The sequence below is a fragment of the Brassica napus genome, chromosome C2, assembly GCF_020379485.1.
Source record: "Brassica napus cultivar Da-Ae chromosome C2, Da-Ae, whole genome shotgun sequence".
NCBI classification, from domain to species: domain Eukaryota; kingdom Viridiplantae; phylum Streptophyta; class Magnoliopsida; order Brassicales; family Brassicaceae; genus Brassica; species Brassica napus.
The window spans coordinates 4701688-4724972 of record NC_063445.1 but is presented as its reverse complement, the minus strand read 5'-3'; the positions used below and the strand labels follow the sequence as shown (position 1 = coordinate 4724972).

The window sequence follows — 23285 nt, the reverse complement described above, 5'->3', positions numbered from 1 at the left end:
TTCTCACATCCGACACAACAAAATTTCTAGTCAACTTTTCTGATGTGGTATCCACTTTCAATCTTCGAAGTTCGAACACTCGAAGGTCACCTCTTTTCCAATAAAGATAAGTATTACTTATGCCTCTATTGCTTTACTGAATTATAAGTACAATATAATTATATCTTTTTATAATAAGATTTGGTGAGTTGATAAGGTTTGGGGGTACCAGCTAGATCGGCAGGGATAGGGCTGAGCTCACACCCGAGTCTCTTCTTCGACCTATATCCGCATACCATTTATAATCGATAGATAGCTAGTCTGTCTGATTTTGTTCTCGAGGAACGTCAGTCTCTCGACTGAAAAGAACGCCTCTTACTAAAGGGATTCTGTTCGCAACAAGGAGAGGCTCCGGACGGCAATCATAGCACCGCGGTCGAAAAAGCATGCTCCCTTCAGATAACACGCACCGTAGGCCATCTTCAGCCAAAATAAGAATTAATCCTCTCTCGATCTCCTAAAGCTGGAGAAATCTTTCGCTCTATCGAACATACAGGGAATTGGAAGTAGTATATATAAACCACGAATAAGTGTATGAATTGAAATTAGTTGTTACAAGCAAATTTTGATATATGCTATTTAGAATGTGAAATTATTTTCAGCATCATTTCCACATCAGGTTTTTAATCCATGTTGCACTTTTCGTTGTTGACATAAGTATTAACATAATTAAGAAAAGTAATTTAGATGGTAAATTTATTAGCTGGTTAAAATTTCTACAAGAACTATATGATGAAATTTTGAATCTAAAAATTACGAGACTTTAAATTTTGTCCTAGATTTTTATTTTATAGTTTCATCTAAACGATAATAATGGTAACTAGCTATACATTTTAAAAACTAAATGTTTTCTTATTGATTTCCTATTTATAATTGGAAAAGTAAAGAAAAAAGTTCATTGTGAATCTGTCAAAAACATAAGAATCAATTAAATAAATATTGTCTAGATCTAACAAGGAAAAGGAAAAAGTAGTCCCTATTTGTTTTTCTGTTTGTTATAAAACTCTAGTAATAATCACCATGGCGTGTTCAAACTAATAAACTCAAAATCTTCTGAAAGCAAAACATGTTCGACGGCTCTTCTTCACACTGTCTCGTCGGAAAGTTCTTCACGAACTCAACTCCACCGTCTGCTGCAGACACAGAACAAACACTCCGGAAACGATGGGTTCTCTCCGGCGACATGACTGTCAAAAAGCTAGACGACGGTCATACGTTCTTGTTCGAATTCACACAAAAGAATGACAAAGAAAAAATTCTTAAATGGCGACCTTATAACGTCAATGGAGTCCTCATAGTAATAAAGGATCTAAACTCTTCAGACACCATTGACTTCACTTCAGACTCCTTCTTGGTCGCTGTCGTGGGATTACCACTGTACCTCTGCACTGATGACTTCCTCCCCACGCTTCAATCACAAGTCGGCGACAACAACGCCGTTTTTCTCGGAACGTCTAATAACAACAGGTTCATCTACCTCCGAGTAGATCTTGACCTCAAGAAGCCACTCCGACCAGGATTCTACATAGGCCAAAAGCAAAACCGGTTCGTGGGGTTCAAGTACTGGAACCTAGGCGACTTCTGCTACAACTGTGGAATGATAGGTCACGTCAAAGGAAACTGCGTCCATTTACCTCTAGGACGTGCCTTGAACGCCACGTCAGTAACGCATGTCTATGGCCCTTGGTTAAGACATTCTCATGTAGAAACGTCTTGCCAAATTGGTCTAGTGATATTACCTAATGATGTTGGTGAGTGCGAGAAGAGTCTCACGTATCCTCAGTTCTGTATAGAGGTTGAGTTTAAGATGCTCGCTGTATGCAACACTATCACCGAGTCCGCAACAAGATCCATTAGTAGATTTCGGTTCCCTTGCTCTTGCCTCTACACAGAAACAGAGTCTACAGATTTTACTACAACTTCGAAAGCGTACGAGGTTATACGGAGAGAGATTTACGAGAAGACTCCTTCCTCTCTTGGCTATGTTATTGTTAGACACATGCCTGACGTTACCGAAAGTCTTGTGGAGGAGTTGAAACTCATCCAGAAAGATAAGTTTTCTTGTGACGATAAGTGGTTGACTCTTCAACTTCAAATCATCTTACAATACCATTTAACGCATGTTGATCACGAGACACTGCTCTCGATTTTTCGGGAACGGTCCATCGAGAGAGAGATAGAGTTTTTGATCAAGAAGAGAGTGGAGAAGAACGAGAACTTGCTTTCTTTGTCTTCATGGGAAGATCAGATAAGAGAAGTGATATCTGAGATGGGTTTCACACGCTATATGCATCACTCTTATGTGTCTAGAAGAGCTAATAAGGCCATGTTGGAGGCGATTCAGATTGAGATTTCATCGATTAGATGTACGGTACCTGCAGATAAAACTACGGTTTGTGAGTTGGAGCGTTTCAAAGTGCTTGGACCAGACATGGATCGGCTTGACCCTTGTGTGATTTGCACCGAGGAGATGTTTCTTGCGGAAGAAGCAACCTCTATGCCTTGCTGCTCTCATGTCTTTCATAGATCTTGTATTGAAAAATGGTTTCAGGTTGGTAACAAGTGTCCGCTTTGTGGCTTCATGTTACCTTCACAAAAATAAACAATTATCATTGTAATTTTTTATTTCTCTTTTGTAGTAATTTACAGTCTCTCTATTTTGGTTCACTATAATATATAGTACTAGGAAAGGCCCGCCCTACGGACGGGATTTGATGGATCAGATTTTATAAAATATATAATTTTGTGTCAATTCCCTTTTTATGGTAAGCTGAGTGTAAATATGATTATGTTGTATACACCAAATTTTAACTATATAACTAAAAATAATCGAATTTTTAATACTTTTTGATATTTTAATCTTGAATTGTAAGCTTTTACAGTGTTTTCAGTTTTATAATACTATAAAATACATAAATCAATCGGATTCGATCAAAAGATAATGAGATCGACTTTTCAAATACTATTTTTTCTGTGAGTGTTTATAAATAGTGGAAAATGAAGTTTTAATTTAGAAAAACTCTGTCAAAGTTATTATAGTTGTTTTGGACAATCTTAATAATTACTATTAGAAACAGTTGTTTGTTTTGGTATTTATGTTATAATGAAGTTTTAAAAGGTTACTTGAATTCTAGATGTGGTTTGATTTCATATTATAAAATAGAATATTCACTGTTTTAAATGATTTATTTTGTTAGAAAATTTGTCATATATAAATAATTTGATGTTCTATTTAAAATTAAAAATATATGTATTAGTAAATAATTAGAAAAATAATTTGGCTGCGGAAGAGGAAAAGATTCAAATAGTTTTTACTTATAAAAGTACACAAAGATCATTCCAGGGTTATTATTCGTGTAGACAATGACATTGTATCCCAAAAATTGAAGAAACTGCAAGAGTAGATGATTAGATAAGATCATGAGTTATACATACAGTTGAGAAACATGTAATGGTAGATTGCAGGAGTTATACAGAAGCTCATCTTTCAAAACTTAAAAACATTACAAAAGATGTAGATTTGTGACTTACCGAGACCAAGAATTGTCAAGAGGTAATAATAAGGATTGAAACTGTGTTAAGTGCCACCCTTCTGCAATAAAGAATATGACCTGTTACACTGTTTTCAAGATTTACCATAAGGATTCCGTAACAGATGGGTTGTTCTTACACGGAATTGAGAACGTTTCTTATGTCACTGGAGCTATTAGTGATTTTTGCAGTGATGGCAGCTTATAGAAGAACTCAGTATCTCTCCAATCAGCTCGATTTCAGTTTGGACATTTGCAGGTAGAGACACCTGAAGAACCCCATATGCTTTGCTAAAGCAAGTTGCTCTGAAATAGCTTTAAGCTGAGAATGGCCTCGAATGTTTCTGCTCAACCTGGGTAGTTTTCATGCTTGAGATGATGTTCATTACCAGAAGCTAAAAGCTGTAACTTAATATTATTTATGTAATGACAACTGGTCATCAAAGGAAACTGTTGCTTAAGCTGGGACTGAGAGAGATGCGAGAGGAAGTAGGTCTGATATTGCACCTGAGAATAAAAATAGAACAATGCAGAGATTAAGTGGTAGAGATGCTAAAAGCCAAAGCAATGTACTGAAGAAGCATTAGTAGCCTATAACAATAATGCAAACATTACACCTAGCAAGTGACATCCTCTCTAGTACAGAAAAAAAAATAAGCATGCTCATCAGAAAATAAAGGCAGATTTAAGTCCTGAGTGTGTGTTGAAGTACCATGTCTTGTGAGAGTTCCAAAACAGATGGACCATCAGGAGGATGGACAACTTTAGCATAAAGACCTGAAGCTATTTAATCATACTCCATTTCAATGATTGCATCCATGAATGCCCCTAAAAATCAATATCAATATCTAGTATTACACAGAACATCCGGAATAGGTGTATGCCCACAACGGTACTTCTAATAATGTAACTTATAATCGAAAAAAACAGTCAGAACCCTTAAAAAAAATAGGCTACTCTAAAAAGAAGCAGTGAAACGAAAATAACTTACAACTCTTTCCCAGTATTCATCAGTTAAATGCACAACCTCCAATGTTACATCAACTTGTAAAATGGCACCACAAGAAGCAGTAAAGATCCTCCCTTTCATTGCTCTAAATAGAAAAGGTATAAACCGTTTGAATAAGCAGTAAACATATATTCCAGTGAAGTATATAAATTATGAACCTACCTGCACACAGATATGTGTTGCATACTTCAAATCATATTCCCAGGGGCACTTCAAAGCCTTCCTACAGAACACAGAAACATCACAGACACATATTTCTAGACAGAGACATGAGATGAAGAAGCAGACACATACTTGGAACCAGATTTTGAGGTAGGTAGGACGGCTACACTAAGAGGCTTCTCAGGAACGGGACATGAGAGGTAGTGGTCGGAGAGAGGCTGTGGCGACTGTAGTTACGGCGAGAGGAAATGAGAGGCTTAATAGGTGAAGGGAATGAAAGGGAGAGGAGGATAAGGGAAAGATGTGAAAGAAGAGTGAGAGAGAATATATATTTTTTTTTGTAACTGAGTGAGAGAGAATATGAAGAAGAAGAAAAGGGGAAGGCGAAACAGCAACGGTGATGGAGAGAGTAAAGGCTTCATAACAGCCGAGAACATCGCAGATCGATAAGTTCTAGCTGGAGGATTCTCTTGGCTGCTCTATTTCGCAAAATTCTATAGACAAAATCATGTTATCAAATTATTATTTTTCAGAATGAGATTTCACCAAAGCATACATCCTTAATTATAGATTCAGATTCGTTACCTTCGAGGAAGATGATCGTCTTCTTGAATGCCAGTTAGTGGAAGTCGTAGACAGTCCGTTACGCTTCCATGGGTAAAGAGGAGGTGCACTGAACTTCGATCGAAACGACATTGCAAGGACGCACATACACCGACAATGAATAACGCTTAGGATTTTAGGATTGGACCAGTGTCAAGCTGTGGTTATACACAATATAGCGGATGAACGGCTCAAGAGGTTGATTTGAGTGGGGTAGGAATTAAAGACGATTAAAGACGACTAAAAGCATAACCGTTACAGATTCTGGACGATCGCTGTGCCGATAGAAGACGAACGAAGATCAGGAAGGGAGCATCTGATTAGGGTTTTCCGTAGAAGATCTGTGCAGATGGGCCCCGCGAAGAAGAATCCTCTGGTTAGCGCGTGAAGCCCGTTCAGACAGAAACTTTAGTGAAACGGTGCAGATCCGACGTGGCAGCGCGAGGGAGCTCCTATTTCCAACGTGGCATCCGAGCTAGCATGCCCAGGAGAGATACAATGCTTCTTTTATATATAAAGATGTGATGTGTAGGGGTCTTATAATCTATAGTTTTTATAATCAAATATACTTTGTTGAGAAGAATGAAACATTGATGCAATGTGATGTGAGCACTAGCCAAGAAAGGGCTTTGTAGTTGTAAACTAAATTAAAAGTCTTAAATTGAAACTAGGCGAAAACACCAAGGGGCTAACTGAAATAAAGCCTTATTTTTAACTAGGTTTGGTGACGTGGCAATCAGACATGCATCATGCAATACCTACGCAACACTTAGGCCAAACACACATGTCTGTCTTTTTGAGAACTCAAAGCTTAAGTAAGCACTGACAAGTTCAGAAATTCGTTTTTACATTCGAACTCTCTAGAGACTAGAAAACATTTCTTCATGGAGGCGGAGGCGATGGGAGGTTTTAAGGATACGGCGGCGTCAGTGGAAGCGGCCACGGTGTTTCCGGGGTTCAAGTTCTCGCCGACGGACGTGGAGCTGATCTCGTATTACCTGAAGCGGAAGATGGATGGTTTGGAGCGGTCCGTTGAGGTTATACCGGAAACTGATATTTACAACTTCGAGCCTTGGGATTTGCCCGGTTTGTGTTATATATATATATGACATGCTTTTGTTATATTTATTCGTAATTTTCTTCTACTTCAATCTCTAAGCATTGTCCTGTGTTATCTTTGTTTTCTATTCTAATCGATACCCCTTTTGCTCAAACAAGAACAACGTGTGTTATCGTGGAGTGTGTGATAAGAGAGTTAATGTTCTTGTTTTCTTGAATTTTTTTTATTAATTTGCAGATAAGTCGATAGTTAAATCTGATACGGAATGGTTCTTCTTCTGTGCCCGAGGCAAAAAGTATCCACATGGGTCACAGAACAGGAGAGCAACCAAGATGGGATACTGGAAAGCCACTGGGAAAGAACGTGACGTGAAGTCTTCTTCTCAAGTCATTGGAACCAAGAGGACGCTTGTCTTCCATATCGGCCGTGCACCAAAAGGCGAAAGAACCGAATGGCTTATGCACGAGTACTGCATGGAAGGAGTTTCTACGGTAAACTCTTCTGAGACCATACATTGTTTTAACATAAGAGGTAACTTTGGTTACTTGAGATGTATCTGGTCTTGGCTTGAGTTGATTGATTGTTTTTGTGAGTTCTAGGATGATGCTTTGGTTGTTTGCCGGCTTAGAAGGAACAAAGAGTTTCATACTAGTACAAGTCAGAAGGCACCAGAGCCAGATTTACCAGCAGAGAAGCACATGATCATGCAAAATGGTGGTGGTGCTAGTTCTAGTAGCGCACATGATTGGGCTAGCATGGTTGATTTTTACCTTGCCGGGGAGTCAGGGGAGGAGCTTCTCAATGAGATAGCAGAAACATCAGAAAATCTACAGGTTTGTCCCCTCTCCTCAAGGCAGGACCTAATTTAGGGGCCATAATTAGCGTAAATCTTTATTAAAAAGGTAATCCGTGGGCATAAGACTATGCAGATTAGCTCTTAAAATTAGGGGCTAAGACGAATGTTTCATTAGACTTTGATAGGATCGGTACCCCATGTTTCTTTTTGCTTATGCCCACTTTCTATGTCAATATAGTTGTTGCAAGCTAACTAACTTTTCACATAGCGCATGATGGATGGTTCTTGATTAATCAATGTAGTTGTTGATGAAGTTTTGTGTGTGTGTGTGTGTGTTTAGGTGCATACTGAGGAGGATTTCTTCGCGGATATCCTAAAGGACGAAATAATCAATGTGGATGAAGCAGTCACCACGGGGAACATAGCGAACGAAGTGCCTACACTTGAATCAGCATCAAAGGCTATAAGGGTACTTCCTTTACCAAGCATGATAGACAAACAGATGGCTTCGCTGTTAGAGGAAAGTCCATCACAGCAGAAGAAAGGTAAAGGGAGCAGTGGCACGGACCAACTGTCGAGTTGCTTCGTGGGGATATACTCGATCAAAACTGTAAACAGGGTGCGATGGGACGTTATTATATGTTTAGTGGCTTTCATTGTAATGTTCTTTTGTCTAGAGTAAGGCTATGGAATGTAGTAAGAACCAATGTTATCTGTTGTTCTCGATGTTGAGAAAAGAACATATATATCCTGTCTGAAGTTTTTTTTTGTGTAGACGGTTTATGTTTATGGATTTAAATGTTTTAACTTCAAATCTGTCTCTTTTTGGTTCGGTTTATTGAACTGATGTTAAATCGAAATCTGGTTTTGAAACACACTAAGTATTATTGATCAACTGAGCTGGAGGTTCAGACAAAAAGCAAAGAGAGAATACACCAATAAGCATTGTACAAAGAAACAGACTCGAGAGAGTTCAAGTAATGACCTCAAAAAAGCAGAATATGAAGAGAACCACATAAAACTACTATGACAGGGAATCAGAGACTGCAACTGGAATGTTAATTTATGGAATAGATTTGTTCCAAATGATGTATCATTTTGTAGTTTTTTTCTAAAAATATACTGGTCACAGTAAAAACTTTTGTATTACAAATGCTTTTGAATGGATGGAATAAGTAAAATTCTTGTTCCACTAATAATTTCAGTTTTCACCAGTCTATTTTTTCTATACTATAAATAATTATTATTTTTATTCAATATATTCCTTTTAGAAATAATATATGTTACAGTCTAATTTTTTTTTACCAAAGTGTTGGTAGCTTAGTGCTAATACAAAAAGTTGGTTAATCTTCTTGTTTGATCATCGAGTTATTCTTGGGTTCATCCTTTAGGGTGAACCTCTAGGTTCATCAGCCAATAAGATTTTATTATTTTAAATTCGATATCTTTTAAAAAGGTAAACAAAATATTATCAAATTATATTATGTTTTTAAAATAAAAAAGTAAAAATAACAGCTACAGAAAAAAGAATTAAAAAAATCTTTTTAACGTCGTCAGCAAAACACTAAACCCTAAATCCTAATCTCTAAACCCTAAATCTTAAACCCTAAACCCTTGGGTAAACCCTAAACCCTTGGGTAAACTTTAAACCCTTGGGTAAACCCTAAACCCTTGGATAAATCCTAAACTCTAAATAAAAACACTAAACCCTAAAACTCTAAACCCTAAATTCTAAACCCTAAACCCTTGAGTGTTTTAGTGTTTAGTGATTTTGATTTAGAGTTTAAGATTTATCCTAAAGTTTAGGGTTTACCCAAGGGTTTAAGGATTAGGATTTAGGGTTTAGGGATTAGGATTTAGGGTTTAATGTTTTGCTAACGACGTTAAAAATATTTGTTTTTGTAATTACTACTATTTTTTATTTATTTCTTTTTACCTTTTAATTTTAAAAAGATAATATAATTTGATAATATTTTGTTTCCTTATTTAAAAGATATTGAATATGAAATAACACAATCCTATTGGGGTGAACCCAAGAATGGTGAAGCCAGGAATAAGTCTTGATCATCTTAGGTACAAATGAAAAAACCGTTCTTTAAATTAAATGTTGGATCAGATTATATACACTTAAGATCTGAAAAAAAAAAAAAAAAAGTAAATGTTAATGGTCTGTAATTAAGAAAAATGTTTAAATGTGTGTTACAAATGGATAAAATGGTGGGGTTAATTTGGTAAAATTAGCCCTTTCGTGTTTAGTTCCGTACTCTTCTATCTATCCACCGGTAGTAGATTTGTCTCCGCCGCCGTTAAAAACATCTGCTTTCGCGTTTCTTTCCTCTCGAATCCGTTTTGGAGAAAACACAAACACAACAAACTTCACCGCGTCGTCCGATAATGAAGTTTGGTTTCAGTCTTCAATCTCGATCTGTAAGTTCTGCGCTAATCGTAACCGTCTCGTTACCTCTTCGTTGCAGATTATGTAGATCCGTGTTGAACATATATATTTGGATTTTATTTCATTGATTGATTTAATCTTTTTTTTTTATCAAGATTGTTTCTACTTTTGGATAGGTGAATTAAAAGTCACATTATCTCTTCAAGTTTTGACCTTTAGATTAAGTGTGATGGTTCTTGGATTGTGTGGTTTAATTGGAGGTATCTTGGAACAGGTTTTGTAGGAGCTAAATTAAGAATAAAAGAAAATGTCGAGGCCGACCATGATCGTCTTTCTTCTAGTCATACTCATTGTCACCTCTCAGTTTGAGTGGAGGCAACCGCTTCTTGAGCTTGATGCTGCTCCTAGCTTGTCTCTGAAACACCAGCAACTTGCAAAGAGGGAAGAAGCTGTCAAAGAGAAGGTACTCATTGATTCTTAACTTATGGACTAGTGTTACATTTAACAAGCTCTTACCTCATTTCTTTATACTTTTCTTCTTTTTGAGAATATGTCCCGAGGCCATTGGTGACTGGATCAGCATTCTTTATGCTGCATTATAAAAAATTGGTTTGAGCTTTCTTTGATTGCATGAGATTATTGGAGAAAAACAACATAGATTCCACATTTGTCTTGCAACCTTAGGTTCCATTTGGATGTATGAATAACTCTGTGTTTCGAGCCTACTTTTGAACCTGAATATATATACCTTACAGCTTGTCCTATTTTCCACTAAGATGCAAAGACTTTTACATTCTAACAGTTGTTTTGTTTTTCTTCTTATTGTGTTGATCGATACAAGATCATCTTGTCACAAGAGAGGCATATCCAGAGGCTAAATGACATGGTACGAAGTCTTCAAATGCAGTTACTGCGATGCAGAGGAGAGAACGAGACACAAAACGCCACTGAAACCTCCCGTCTCAACAAACAGTTTATTGAGCTCGAGAGGAAACCCATTGTGGAAGACTAGTTTGATTCAGTAGTAATAAATAACCCAAATGGTAAGTAAAAGCTTTGGGAAGCAATCTTTAATTTTCCTAGCTCCAACGCTTGTATTTTATTTATGTTGTGCTGATGATTTGATTAGTAGAATTGCTTTAATTATATGACCAAGGATATTCGAGTTTTTAATGAAATTTGAGGATTACGGTGTTGGATAATTCCAAGCTTGTGGAAACTTAACATATTATTAGATGTTTAATATGTTAAGATAAACACAATAAAGAAACCTAGAAATAGGATAAGGAAGTTTCTATTTAGGTTATTTTTGTGTTTTCCATATCCCACATGTTAAAGGGAATTGTTTTTCATATAAATATAGGTCTAATGGAGAGGTGTTCCATATGATCTGAGAGAAACATATTGAGAGCTTTAGTTTTGAGTAGTTTCTAAAGCTAATAAGAAAAGTTGTTCTTATAACTCTTTGTGTTTCTAAGAGATCTGAATTGGTATCAGAGCCTCAGGTTGGAGACTCGATCTAAGCTTAAGTTGTAGCTTAAGATCCTGGTGCTTGTGAACAAGAGATCGCGTAAGCAAGATGGCAGACGTGACTAGGGCTCCACGCACGAAGGACTTTGGATCTACATCCATCCAATGTCCGATGTTGTCATCGACAAACTACACAGTTTGGTCGATGAGGATGAAGGTTCTACTTCGTGTTCATGAAGTGTGGGACACGATCGAACCCGGTTCAGATGATCAAAAGAAGAACGATGTTGCGATAGCTCTTTTGTTTCAATCTGTTTCAGAGACTTTGATTCTCCAGGTGGGAGAACAAACCGCATCAAAAGAGATCTGGAACGCCATCAAGTCGCGACACCTAGGAGCTGATCGTGTAAGGGTGGCGAGACTTCAGAAGTTGATGACGGAGTTTGATAGGTTGAAGATGGATGATTCAGATACGATTGATGACTTCGCGGGGAAGATATCAGGCCTATCATCCAAAGCAACCTCTTTGGGAGAAAACATAGAAGAATCCAAGATGGTCAAGAAGTTTTTGAAGGGTCTTCCGAGACACAAGTATATCCAAATCGTAGCATCACTTGAGCAAGTCCTAGATCTCAACTCGATGGGGTTTGAAGACATAGTTGGAAGGCTTAAGGCGTACGAGGAGCGTGTAGGAGAAGAAACTCAGAAAGAAGACCAAGGGAAGTTGATTTTTTCGAACAATGAAGAGCATAGTCAGAGGGGCTATGAGAATTCCCGTGGTAGAAGAAGAGGAAGGAACGGTAGAGGCAGAGGTCGAGGTAGGTCACACAACCAAAAGCGTGCGTCACACACCGAAGATAACAACTCGAAGAAGAATCGTTCAAAGCTGATATGTTGGAGATGTGACAAGCCTGGTCACTACGCAACTGTCTGTCCCGAGAAGACATAAAAGAATCAAGAAACCAACCTAAATGAGACAGAAGAGGCTGATGCACTGTATGTACACGAGGTGGTGTTTTTGAACGACGATAAGGTGATTCCGAAGAATCTTGATATCGACAAAGGCAATGCAAGTGTCTGGTATTTGGATAATGGAGCGAGCAATCACATGACAGGGAACAAGGAGTTTTTTTCGAGTTTGAATCTCAACACCAAAGGGGAGGTGAAGTTTGGTGATGGATCGTGTGTTGACATTGTAGGAAAGGGTGTGGTTACCTTTGTGTGCAAGACTAGAGGGAAGAAGGCACTCAAAGACATATACTACATACCCGATCTGAAGCACAATATATTGAGTCTTGGGCAAGCAACAAAGAGCGGATGTGAGGTTAACATGAAAGATGTCTACTTAACGCTCACAGATTCGCATGGAAGGTTGCTAGTTCGTGTGACAAGATCTCCAAACCGTCTCTACAAGACCCCTATGGAGATAAGCTACCCGGAGTGTTTACATGTCAGGGACGTAGATGCTACATGGAGGTGGCATGCTCGACTAGGACATATAAGCTATGGAGTGATGAACAACATGGTAGGGAAGGAGATGGTCATAGGAATGCCGTGTGTAACACACGAAGAAAGCGTGTGTGACGCATGTCTCGCAGGGAAGCAGATCAGACAGTCATTCCCGACCAAAGTCATGTTTCGTGCGACAAAGTCATTAGAGTTATTGCATGGAGATTTGTGTGGACCAATCACACCACCAACGCCAGCAAATAATAAGTATGTCTTTGTCTTGATCGATGACTTCTCTAGGTATATGTGGGTTATGCTATTGAAGGAGAAGAGTGAGGCATTCGATCGATTCAAAAGGCTTAAAGAGAGTGTAGAGAAGCAGACAGGGTCAACCATCAAAACCTTTCGCACTGATAGAGGAGGAGAGTTTACCTCAGCTGAGTTCAATCTATTCTGTGAAGAGAATGGAGTTAAAAGGCACCTAACCGCGTCTTACACACCTCAACAAAACGGTATTGTGGAGAGGAGAAACCGAACCTTGATGGGAATGACAAGAAGTATGCTGAAGGCAATGAAGATGTCGAACTACTTGTGGGGTGAAGCTGTACGACATTCAACTTACCTCATCAACAGAGTTCCTACAAAAGCCTTTAAGAATCAGACACCATACGAGTGCCTTACATCGAAGAAACCAAATATCAAGCACTTAAGGATACTCGGTTGTGTAGCTCATGCGAAAATCATTGGGCCTTATCTGAAGAAGTTGGATGAGAGATCAAAGAGTATGGTCAATCTTGGAACTGAGTCGGGTTCCAAAACCTACAGACTCTATGATCCAGACACAAGGAAGGTGATGGTGAGTAGAGATGTGATTTTCGATGAGGAGAAAGCTTGGGACTGGGCGTCTACAACAAACCAAGCTGATTGTGAACCGAACATGCTTAAACTTCCACATAAGGGTGACATAGAAGAAAGTAATAATCAAGATGAGGATCATGAACAGGAAGCTATAAACCAAGAAGATGCGGATCACAATGCAAACCAAGACGGTGGAGGTCAACCGTTAATGACTAGACAAGGCCGAACCATAACAAAACCAAGATATCTCGATGATTATGTGTTACTTGCAGATCAAGAAAGTGCAATGTTGTTGCTCACAGTGGATGGCGGGCCAGAAAACTATTTTGAAGCTGAACACGTACGAGAATGGGTTGAAGCGATGGTGGCCGAGTTGGAGTCTATCACAGGAAACAAGACATGGAAGCTTGTGGATAGACCGGCTGGAGTGAAACCCATGGGGTTGAAGTGGATCTACAAGATTAAGAGAAAGGCGGATGATACAGTGAGCAAGTATAAGACGAGACTTGTGGGAAAGGGCTATGTACAAAGAGAAGGAATAGATTTCGATGAAATGTTTGCACTAGTGGCAAGAATTGAAACTATTCGGCTCTTAATAGCCCTTGCAGCAACGAACGGTTGGGAGATACATCACATGGACGTGAAGACCGCTTTCTTGAATGGAGATCTAAAGGAGTTAGTGTATGTAACTCAACCCGAAGGTTTCGAAAAGAAAGGAGAAGAGGATCGAGTGTATGTGTTACACAAGGCTTTGTATGGGTTACGCCAGACACCCAGGGCATGGAATGTGAAACTCGATCAGGTTCTCAAGGAATTGAGATTTGAGAAGTGCACGAAGGAACCATCAGTGTACCGCAAGACTGAAGGAGGAGACATCTTGATCATAGCCATCTACGTTGATGATCTATTAGTGACATGAACTTCGCTTAAGGTGATTAGGCAATTCAAGGAGGAGATGTCTAAGAAGTTCGAGATGTCAGATCTATGTAAGCTAACGTACTACCTTGGCATAGAGGTGATTCAAGGAGCAGACGGAATCAGAATAAAACAAGAAAGATATGCTCAAGGAATCCTGTGTGACACGAAGATGGAAGCGTGTAACACAACTCAAATTCCAATGGAGTCGAATTTGAAGATCTCAAAAGCTGAAGATGAACGAGAGATAGATGCTACCGAGTTCAGAAGAATCATAGGATGTTTGAGGTATCTGCTTCACACAAGACCCGACTTGTGTTATGCAGTAGGTGTTCTTAGCCGATACATGCACAATCCGAGAGACTCTCACGGACAAGCCATCAAGCACATATTGCGGTATGTGAAAAGAACAACAAACTACGGTCTGTTCTTCAAGAGAGATGGGTCAAGGAGTGTCGTTGGTTATAGTGACAGCAACAGCAGTCACAACATTGATCTCGATAACGGGAGGAGCACGTCAGGTCATGCATTCTACTACGGTTCATCACTGATCACTTGGACATCGCAGAAGCAACAGACAGTTGCATTGTCATCATGCGAAGCAGAGTTCATGGCAGTAACAGAAGCAGCGAAGCAAGCTATATGGATCATGGAATTGTTGAGTGAGATACGAAGCAAAGAAGGCGAGAAGGTCAAGCTTAGGATCGACAACAAATCAGCCATTGCTAACCAAGAATCCAGTTTTCCATGGAAGGAGTAAGCATGTATTCAAGAAGCATCACTTCATTCGTGAGTGTGTGGAGAACGGGCAGATCGAAGTGGAGCATGTGTCGGGTGTTGAGCAGAAGGCCGACATCCTTACCAAGCCATTAGCAAGGATTATGTTCAAGCAAATGAGGAGTTTAATCGGAGTTCAAGAAATTGATCTCCCTAATTCAAGTTGGAATTAAGGGGGTGAATGTTGGATAATTCCAAGTTTGTGGAAACTTAACATATTATTAGATGTTTAATATGTTAAGATAAACACAATAAAGAAACCTAGAAATATGATAAGGAAATTTCTATTTAGGTTAGTTTTGTGTTTTCCATATCTCATATGTTAAAGGGAATTGTCTTTCATATAAATATAGGTCTAATGGAGAGGTATTCCATATGATCTGAGAAAAACATATTGAGAGCTTTAGTTTTGAGTAGTTTCTAAAGCTAATAAGAAAAATTGTTGTTATAACTCTTTGTGTTTCTAAGAGATCTGATACGATACTTGTAATATCCTTTAATATGGTTTGATGCTATTATTAGCAAAGCATTTACACACATCACTATTGACATAATCTTATACATGTGTGCGTTTGTAGAGTCAAAGTTTGGTTTTGTTGTTAGGTTTTACTTTGAATCAGGGTAACAAAAGTCTAAGATGACAAAGACAATCTTATGTCATTTGATTCTTCCATTTTATTTGCAAAAATTTGTTTTTATGATTCATGATTCCATCAGTCATAGCCTAAATCTCACCAACCACAACACTCCATCATTGTTGGCCGTGCGCCTAGCGGTCCAAATTCACATTCACCAATATTAATCAATTTTCAACAATTGTTTGATGCGATACTTTGAAATGTTCTTTGAAAAATCATCATCTAAGAATATTTATTTATAAGAAAAACAAATCATTTTGAAGGTTATACTACCATCTTACATATCAGTATATCACCTACCCATATAACTTACATTTGTTTTGTCACACCTATTTAGCTACATTATTACCTTACAAGTTCGAAATAAATGGTATTTTCCTCTCTCAATTTGAATTTGAATTTTCATGATTAAAAATAGTATGAAACAAGACAAAGTATCTCGTTTGTATTTATCCAAATACTATTTGGTAATAAATGCAATTTCAAAGGCCAAGTCATATACTCCATCTTTTTAGTAATATTTTTCAAATACATTTATTGTTAGAAACATCTCATTTTTACAAAAAAAAATAAAAATCTCATGAGTATTTATTTTGATAGATAGATAAAACTAATCCTACTTACTAATTAATATGCATTCAATGAAACCCTCTCTCATCTTGTGTGTCTCTGCCTATATATAACAACAGCCAATAACATGAAGACCTCAAACTTTCTTTGTTAACTCTCGAGAACACAAAAAAAACAAGAACAATAGGTACACCAAGGTGAGCTTACTTTGAACATAGATTCAAGTAATTTTGCTGAAATATTGTTATTTTGATCTTCACTTTTTGATTGATAGACAAATTAGTCATCCGATTGATCAATTCTACTGTGTTTTAGTTTTCATGATCTATATGTACATGTTTTATATACCCTCTCAACCTCCGTCGCATTTTTTTTCTAACGCAAGCATTGGTTTTAATTTTATTGTGTTTTTATTCAGGTTCCTATATTATTCTTGGAAGGCAAGAAACATGAATCAACAAGAAGCTGCGAGTACACTTGGACTTGATCTGAAACTAAATATACTGGATTCATCTTTGCCCAGAGAGAGCCCATCTTCATCGTTATGCTCGGAAGAAACTGGAGGTGGAGGAGGAGAGGCTGTGCTTGTTGGTTGTCCTAACTGCATCATGTACATCATCATGTCTTTGGAGAGTAACCCTAGATGCCCTAGATGCAACAGCCAAGTTTTACTTGATTTTCTCACAGGAAACTGTAGCAAGAAGAGTAGTAATTAAGAAAAAGCCAATTAAAAATGTTCTTTCCTTTTATTTTTCTTTTCTTGTTCTGTTGCCACATATATTGATAGTTAAAATTATACGACGCAAGGATGTGTTCATAAAACATAAATATATATAGACACATTTGTTTTCCAGGAATTGTATTATTCATTACTTTTCAACAGGTGATTACGTCGATAACCATTATAAACTTGTTTCTTATAGCGGTTTTTAGCAAAATCAAAATGTTTTCAGCGATGAAATTATGGATATTAATGACGGACGTATACTCTTCAAAACAATGATATTATTCCTTTTTGGATACTTGATATTTCCTGACAATTGCAACGAATAATAATTTGGGCCCTAATAATTTTATAAAAGGAAAATTAGTTGTTGTTGACTTGTTGTAAGTTCAATGTACTTGTACGTGACATAACTACGTGTTTAATATGAAAAATGTGGAACAATGACTTTTCTCTTTTCCTTCATGTGCACTTAGCAACTCTAGCTTTAAAAGATAACTATATGCAGATATAGTCATTTAGATATATACACACATCATACATCAAATAATAAATAGGTTTGGTTTACTTGTTTCCAAAGTTGTTGAACCAACATATTAAATGTCTAAAAAATCTTGAAGAAGAGTTGTTCTTATTATGAATGTGAAAAAACTTCACCTAAACTTACTATAAAAATGCATGTTGGTTTTCACATTAATGTCGGGTTCAGCAATACGTGTGTTTCGTTCCTTTCCAAACTATCAGAAAAACAACACGTATTACGTTTCTACTAGTCTACTACCCTTTTTTTTCATTCGCATAAATAAACAAAAATTTGAGTTTTTCATTAAGTTTTTAACACTATTTTTTTTTGTTAATCAGAGAGATGTTGGCCACAAACCTAACTAATCTTAATAAAAAAACAGTATAAACGATTACTTTATACTTTATCCTGGGGTATTTTATAAAATTTAAGACATGGTTGGCAAAGATTTTACTTCTTCCAATCAAAAGGTTAGACAAAAATAACATATTAGTGATTTCTTTATATGCTTTCCTTTCATTGAGTATTTTCTTTATCCATATTCTTTTGTGTGGTCATTTTTATTCTGTTTAGAAAAAATATAAAAAAATATTTCGATTTATAAAAAGTCAAAGATTCAAAACTGGAAAAACAAATATTAGGTTGCGCTATACATATGAAATAATATACAATAATGATGTATTTGGTAAAATTTGTGAAAAGTGTCGGCTAATCTGTAGGAGGAGACGAAATATAGTAATTTGTTCCCCAATCGATTAGAGACACCAACTTCTCTTTTGCAAATCAAACCCTAAGAGCGTGACCACCTTGGTGAGGATTCTCGAAACATATGAAGAACTGTCGGGACAGAAAATTAACACTAAAAAATCCACTGTGACATTCTCAGCGAAAACTCCCCCGGAAGTGAGAACTAGGGTCAAAGCGACACTGTCAATCGATAAGGAGGGCGGTATTGGAAAATACCTTGGTCTCCCGGAGAACTTTGGCCGAAAAAAGAGCGACATATTTGCGTCCATTGTCTATAGGATTAGACAAAAGTCACATAGTTGGATGACGAGGTTCTTATCCGGAGCAGGGAAACAGATTATGCTTAAGGATGTACTATCAGCCATGCCGTGTTATACGATGTCTTGTTTTAAACTCCCGTTATCACTGTGCAAGCAGATTCAGTCACTACTGACTCGCTTTTGGTGGGATGCTAATCCGGAGAAGCGTAAGATGTGTTGGGTTGCTTGGTCGGTTTTGACTCTCCCTAAACACGAAGCCTTTAGTAACGCATTGTTAGCAAAGATCGGCTGGAGAATCTTGAAGGAACCACAATCCCTATTGGCCAGAGTTCTGCTAAGCAAATATGCTCGTGATGTATCTTTCTTACACTGCACGGTTCCAACGACAGCTTCACATGGCTGGCGAAGCATTATGGCGGGCAGGGACACTCTCTTAAGAAACTTGAGTTGGGTGGTTGGGAATGGAGAGGCAATTAGGGTCTGGGACGATCCTTGGCTCTCGTTTAAATCTCCCAGTAAACCAATTGGTCCCCCAAACTTGGAGGCAATCAACCTGAGAGTTAGTGACCTTCTATGCCCGTTAACTAACCAATGGGACCTAGACAAGATCAGACTACATCTACCTCAGTATGAGGATACTATATTGAGAATAATAACAAGTTCTGCGCCATCTCTGGGTACACTAGTATGGCTCCCAGAGAAGCAGGGAGTATACTCAACTAAAACCGGTTACGAACTTGAAGTTATGGAGAAGAATGGGAATGATAGAGACGATCACCAACTGGATTGGTTAAAACACATATGGAATGTAGCAACATCTCCAAAGCTCAAAGACTTTCTATGGAAGATTACCAAAAAAGCCATTCCGGTTAGTGACAATCTATGTAAACGTGGGATCCAACCTTTCAATTGCAAAAGATGTGGAGCGTACGAAGATGATCTACATGTATTCTTAACATGTCCCTTCGCAGAAGAGGTTTGTAACCTCCTACCTTTACGATAACGACCATCACCAGTGACTCCCTCTATGACCGCCCTGATCAAGGTCGGAAGTGATTTTACTCCATTACCACCGTCGGGTATATCTACTCCTATCTGGCCATGGGTACTATGGAATTTATGGAAGTCTAGAAACAAATTGATGTTTGAGAACAGAGCCTTCACAGTCCAGGAAACAGTTCTTAAATGCATTCTAGATGCCAAGGAATGGAGTACAGGACACAACACCCCGCAGCAGGGCTTAGCAAGGCCGATGCCCTCGTCATCGGTTCGTCTTTCTCACCCACCATCGTTGTCACCAGAGATTCTAGTGTGTAGTGTGGATGTTGCTTGGAGCGCTGAAACCAGAAGGTGTGGTGTTGGAGGAGTCTTCTCTGGGAATAATCATCTGTCTCTACCGACCCTTAGTGAATCAAGAAACTCAGTATCATCAGCTCTTATGGCAGAAGCCATTGCTGTCCGTCTCGCTGTCCTTACAGCAGTCTACTCAAACGTCTGATCCCTGGCCGTTCTATCAGATTCTCTCTCACTCATCACATTGTTGAAGGAAGAAGATACTCAACATGAACTGTTCGGTATCATGTTTGATATCTATCATGCTTTGTTTTATTTTGATGTTATCTCCTTCCATTTTATCTCTAGGACTTTTAATGGGGAGGCTGATATTGTTGATAAATCAGCTCTTGCTTTGTTGAATGTAAGTTCCAGCGATGTAACATAAACTCTTTTATGAATGAATTGTTGTTTGATCAAAAAAAAAAAAAAAGACGCCAACTTCTTTTGAGTCTCTTGTGTTTTATCCATAGTTTCAGTGAGTTTAATAGTAATTATGACAAGGCCCAATACAAAAGATTTCCATGAAGCAAGAGGTTACATGCTCTTTCATTTTCTAGTCGCCACAAATTACATTCATATACTTCCCCATCACTCCGTAAACCTAATCTAATGAGTTTGAAAATCGCCCAAAGTTTGAAGAAGTACGCAGCTACGCTATGTTGCATACTTGCATGTGAATCGAAATCGAAATCTCTGTTGCAACCATTGCCAATATGTTGGTGACGTCCTCTCTCTTTTTCTCTTCATTTCTGTCACTATATATAAGTTTACATCTTTTTCATTTCTATACATATTATATATATATATGCATGCTGAATTGCTGATACATCCGTAGATATGAATATATGATCAACGATCATAACTTAGCAATAAAAAACTGATGATCTAGCTCAACATGTAAGAATTTTTCTTTCCATATCGATGAACAAATATAACAAGCTAGAAAATGATATGGTGATCCAAGTGTTGAAAGCTAAAACGGTTAAAAGGTTTTCATAAAATTAATTTCATATGCCAATTTAGCTTCTTCATTTTTTGGCATCATATGCCAATTTAGCTGAAGGTATGGATTTAGAATATATATGTATGTACACGTTTTTTAAAAGAATGTCAAATTTATTCATCCAAAAAAACTTTTTAACAACAAATGTGACCATTGTTCAATGAGTTTGTCAAAAGGTTGAAAATTTTAGATTGAGAAGCAGAGCTTTTCTAATATTTTACACGTTATATAGAGATCAAAATAGTAAATTATGCCTTCATTTATCATTTATGGAACCTAACAGGTCGGGGCAACCAATTGAAATGCAAACAAGAAGTACCATTTCGTGATCCCCTCAAAGGAAACAATGGCCGCCTTTCTGAAACTCGAAGGCGGCGGCTGCGCCTTTCCCGAAAAGGAAAGTGTATCCCATCTCGTGGAGCTTCAAGGCCACGTCCTTCACTGTTTTTTTCCACTCCAACGGATTCGGCCACTTGCTCTCTATCAATGGCATCGAGTCTGGTTCCGTCTTAACCGGTCATGGAGTTGTGGGATCGCCTCTGCGCTGGTTTAAAGGTCATGTATACATCACGTGAACATTTGACACATACACAAAGATAAAGAGTGGGAAATTTAATCTTAGTATGTATACGTGGCCAAAAATAGGTATATATCATATGGTGGATGGTCAAAGGGGAATATTACAAGGGATATATACATGGCCAAAGAAGGGAATATACGTATATATCATACTTCTTAAAAAAAAAAAATTAGTGTTTATTTGGGAAAATACCAAAGAAGGGAAATATACTTATTAATATGTAAGTTTACCGACAAAAACTCTATTCACGGGAAGAAAAAACCATAATCACAAAGCATATTAGTTTACACATTTGTATTTGTACTTTATAAAATATACTTAGCGTACATGGAGTAATTTTGTCCAGCTTTTAGGACCAAACGTAACCTTTTCCTAATCTATTATCCAGCTTTTTGGACCAAACGTAACCTTTTCTTCAAAATGTAATCCTAAAATACGTTAGATATTCATTGTTTGTAACCTTAACCGCACTGACAATCTAACATATAGTATTAACTAATGGAGATGAGATGTATTTTAATTCACTAAATTAATAACGACTTGGATGTGCAAATACAATGATTGGGGGATACAAAAGCAGCCAGCTTGGACCGAGTCTAAACACAGAAGTTGCGTTTTGTAACAACAACCCGAGAGTCAAAGCGTCTCCACGACGCGTTTCTCACACTCCACCACCACTTCCTCCTCTCTTCACGTCTCTCCTTTCCTCGTAACTCTTCACTTCACTTTTCTTTTCCACGAAACACCTATATAAACCTCAAAATCTGCACATGTCAGAATTAGAAAAATAACAAATCTAAAGACGAAGAAGAGACTTTGAATCGATAACGATGATCAATCCTTCAGTGGTGGTTCGTGAGGTTTGGGCGGATAATCTAGAATCTGAGTTCGAGCTCATCAGCGGAATCGTCGAAGACTATCCGTTCATCTCCATGGATACGGAGTTTCCCGGCGTGATTTACAAGGCGGATCTCCGCCGTATAAACCCCGGTTACCTCTACAAGCTTCTCAAATCCAACGTCGACGCTCTCAGCCTCATCCAGGTCGGTCTCACTCTCTCCGACGCCGACGGAAACCTCCCCCATCTCGGCGGCGGCGTCGGCGGGAGCCGATTCATCTGGGAGTTCAATTTCCGCGACTTCGACGTGGACCGCGACCCCCACGCGCCGGACTCGATCGAGCTCCTCCGCCGCCACGGGATCGATTTCGAGCGTAACCGCAGAGAAGGCGTCGAGTCGGGGAGGTTCGCGGAGCTGATGGTGTCGTCGGGGCTGATCTGCAACGAGTCGGTGAGCTGGGTGACGTTTCACAGCGCGTACGATTTCGGTTACCTGGTGAAGATCCTCACGCGCCGGGAGCTTCCGGGGTCGTTGGGGGAGTTTCTACGGCTGTTCAGGGCGTTTTTCGGGGAGAGAGTGTACGACGTGAAGCATATGATGAGGTTTTGTGAGCGGAGGCTGTTTGGCGGTTTGGACCGGGTGGCTCGGTCGCTTGAGGTAAACCGGGAAGTTGGGAAATGCCATCAGGCCGGTTCGGATAGCTTGCTGACGTGGCAGGCGTTTCGTAGGATGAGGGATTTGTATTTTGTTGAGGATGGGCCGGAGAAGCATGCCGGGGTTTTGTACGGTTTAGAGGTTTTTTAAGAAGAGGGTTTTTGGGGTTTATTAAACTAATTAACTCAATTTAATCAATTGCGGTTAATTATATGGAGGGTTTAATTATACAGTAGAAATTGAAAATTATTTTTATTCATATTCATCCTCGTTTCTTCAGAGTCAGCAACATCTTAATATATGAATCACAACAGGAAAGAACAATTGACCAGAAACTTAAACGATAATA

General features: G+C 38.3%; 6 protein-coding genes and 1 long non-coding RNA gene across 12 annotated transcripts; 6 read left to right on the top strand and 1 right to left on the bottom strand.

Moving 5' to 3' along the window:
• Nucleotides 1-944: 944 nt before the first annotated feature.
• LOC106427291 lies at nucleotides 945-5945 on the bottom strand. 2 transcript variants are annotated; one of them, XR_007318982.1, is made up of 9 exons: nucleotides 5326-5945; nucleotides 4873-5234; nucleotides 4741-4801; nucleotides 4561-4663; nucleotides 4282-4397; nucleotides 3710-4076; nucleotides 3571-3631; nucleotides 1311-2627; nucleotides 945-1226 (listed from the first exon to the last, which is right to left on the bottom strand). It is a non-coding gene; the product is annotated as an uncharacterized LOC106427291 (long non-coding RNA). The 2 variants fall into 2 exon arrangements; XR_001285470.3 differs by having other exon boundaries at nucleotides 945-2627.
• A 212-nt stretch (nucleotides 5946-6157) lies between these two features.
• On the top strand, nucleotides 6158-8013 carry LOC106427323 (NAC domain-containing protein 89). Its single transcript, XM_013868052.3, has 4 exons — nucleotides 6158-6429; nucleotides 6641-6894; nucleotides 7003-7236; nucleotides 7540-8013. The coding sequence occupies exons 1-4, from the start codon at nucleotides 6228-6230 to the stop codon at nucleotides 7879-7881; spliced, it is 1032 nt and encodes a 343-aa protein (XP_013723506.1). The 5' UTR covers nucleotides 6158-6227; the 3' UTR covers nucleotides 7882-8013.
• Nucleotides 8014-9422: 1409 nt separating this feature from the next.
• Nucleotides 9423-10796, top strand: LOC106427314. Its single transcript, XM_013868046.3, has 3 exons — nucleotides 9423-9626; nucleotides 9869-10057; nucleotides 10436-10796. Exons 2-3 carry the CDS (start codon nucleotides 9902-9904, stop codon nucleotides 10604-10606), a joined length of 327 nt encoding a protein of 108 aa, XP_013723500.1. The 5' UTR covers nucleotides 9423-9626; nucleotides 9869-9901; the 3' UTR covers nucleotides 10607-10796.
• A 1366-nt stretch (nucleotides 10797-12162) lies between these two features.
• Nucleotides 12163-17128, top strand: BNAC02G09400D (protein salt-induced and EIN3/EIL1-dependent 1). 5 transcript variants are annotated; one of them, XM_048746548.1, is made up of 2 exons: nucleotides 12163-16468; nucleotides 16690-17128. In XM_048746548.1, exon 1 carries the CDS (start codon nucleotides 12173-12175, stop codon nucleotides 14288-14290), a length of 2118 nt encoding a protein of 705 aa, XP_048602505.1. In that variant the 5' UTR covers nucleotides 12163-12172; the 3' UTR covers nucleotides 14291-16468; nucleotides 16690-17128. The 5 variants fall into 5 exon arrangements, with proteins under 5 accessions (XP_048602505.1, XP_048602506.1, XP_013723498.1 ...); XM_048746549.1 differs by having other exon boundaries at nucleotides 12163-16495; XM_013868044.3 differs by having other exon boundaries at nucleotides 15390-16458.
• On the top strand, nucleotides 14327-15046 carry LOC106427295 (secreted RxLR effector protein 161-like). The gene has a single exon (XM_013868026.1). It carries the CDS (start codon nucleotides 14327-14329, stop codon nucleotides 15044-15046), a length of 720 nt encoding a protein of 239 aa, XP_013723480.1.
• A 2424-nt stretch (nucleotides 17129-19552) lies between the features above and the next one.
• LOC106427296 lies at nucleotides 19553-20023 on the top strand. Its single transcript, XM_013868027.1, has one exon. It carries the CDS (start codon nucleotides 19553-19555, stop codon nucleotides 20021-20023), a length of 471 nt encoding a protein of 156 aa, XP_013723481.1.
• A 1939-nt stretch (nucleotides 20024-21962) lies between these two features.
• Nucleotides 21963-23195, top strand: LOC106427348 (probable CCR4-associated factor 1 homolog 11). The gene has a single exon (XM_013868080.3). It carries the CDS (start codon nucleotides 22274-22276, stop codon nucleotides 23084-23086), a length of 813 nt encoding a protein of 270 aa, XP_013723534.1. The 5' UTR covers nucleotides 21963-22273; the 3' UTR covers nucleotides 23087-23195.
• Nucleotides 23196-23285: the final 90 nt, after the last annotated feature.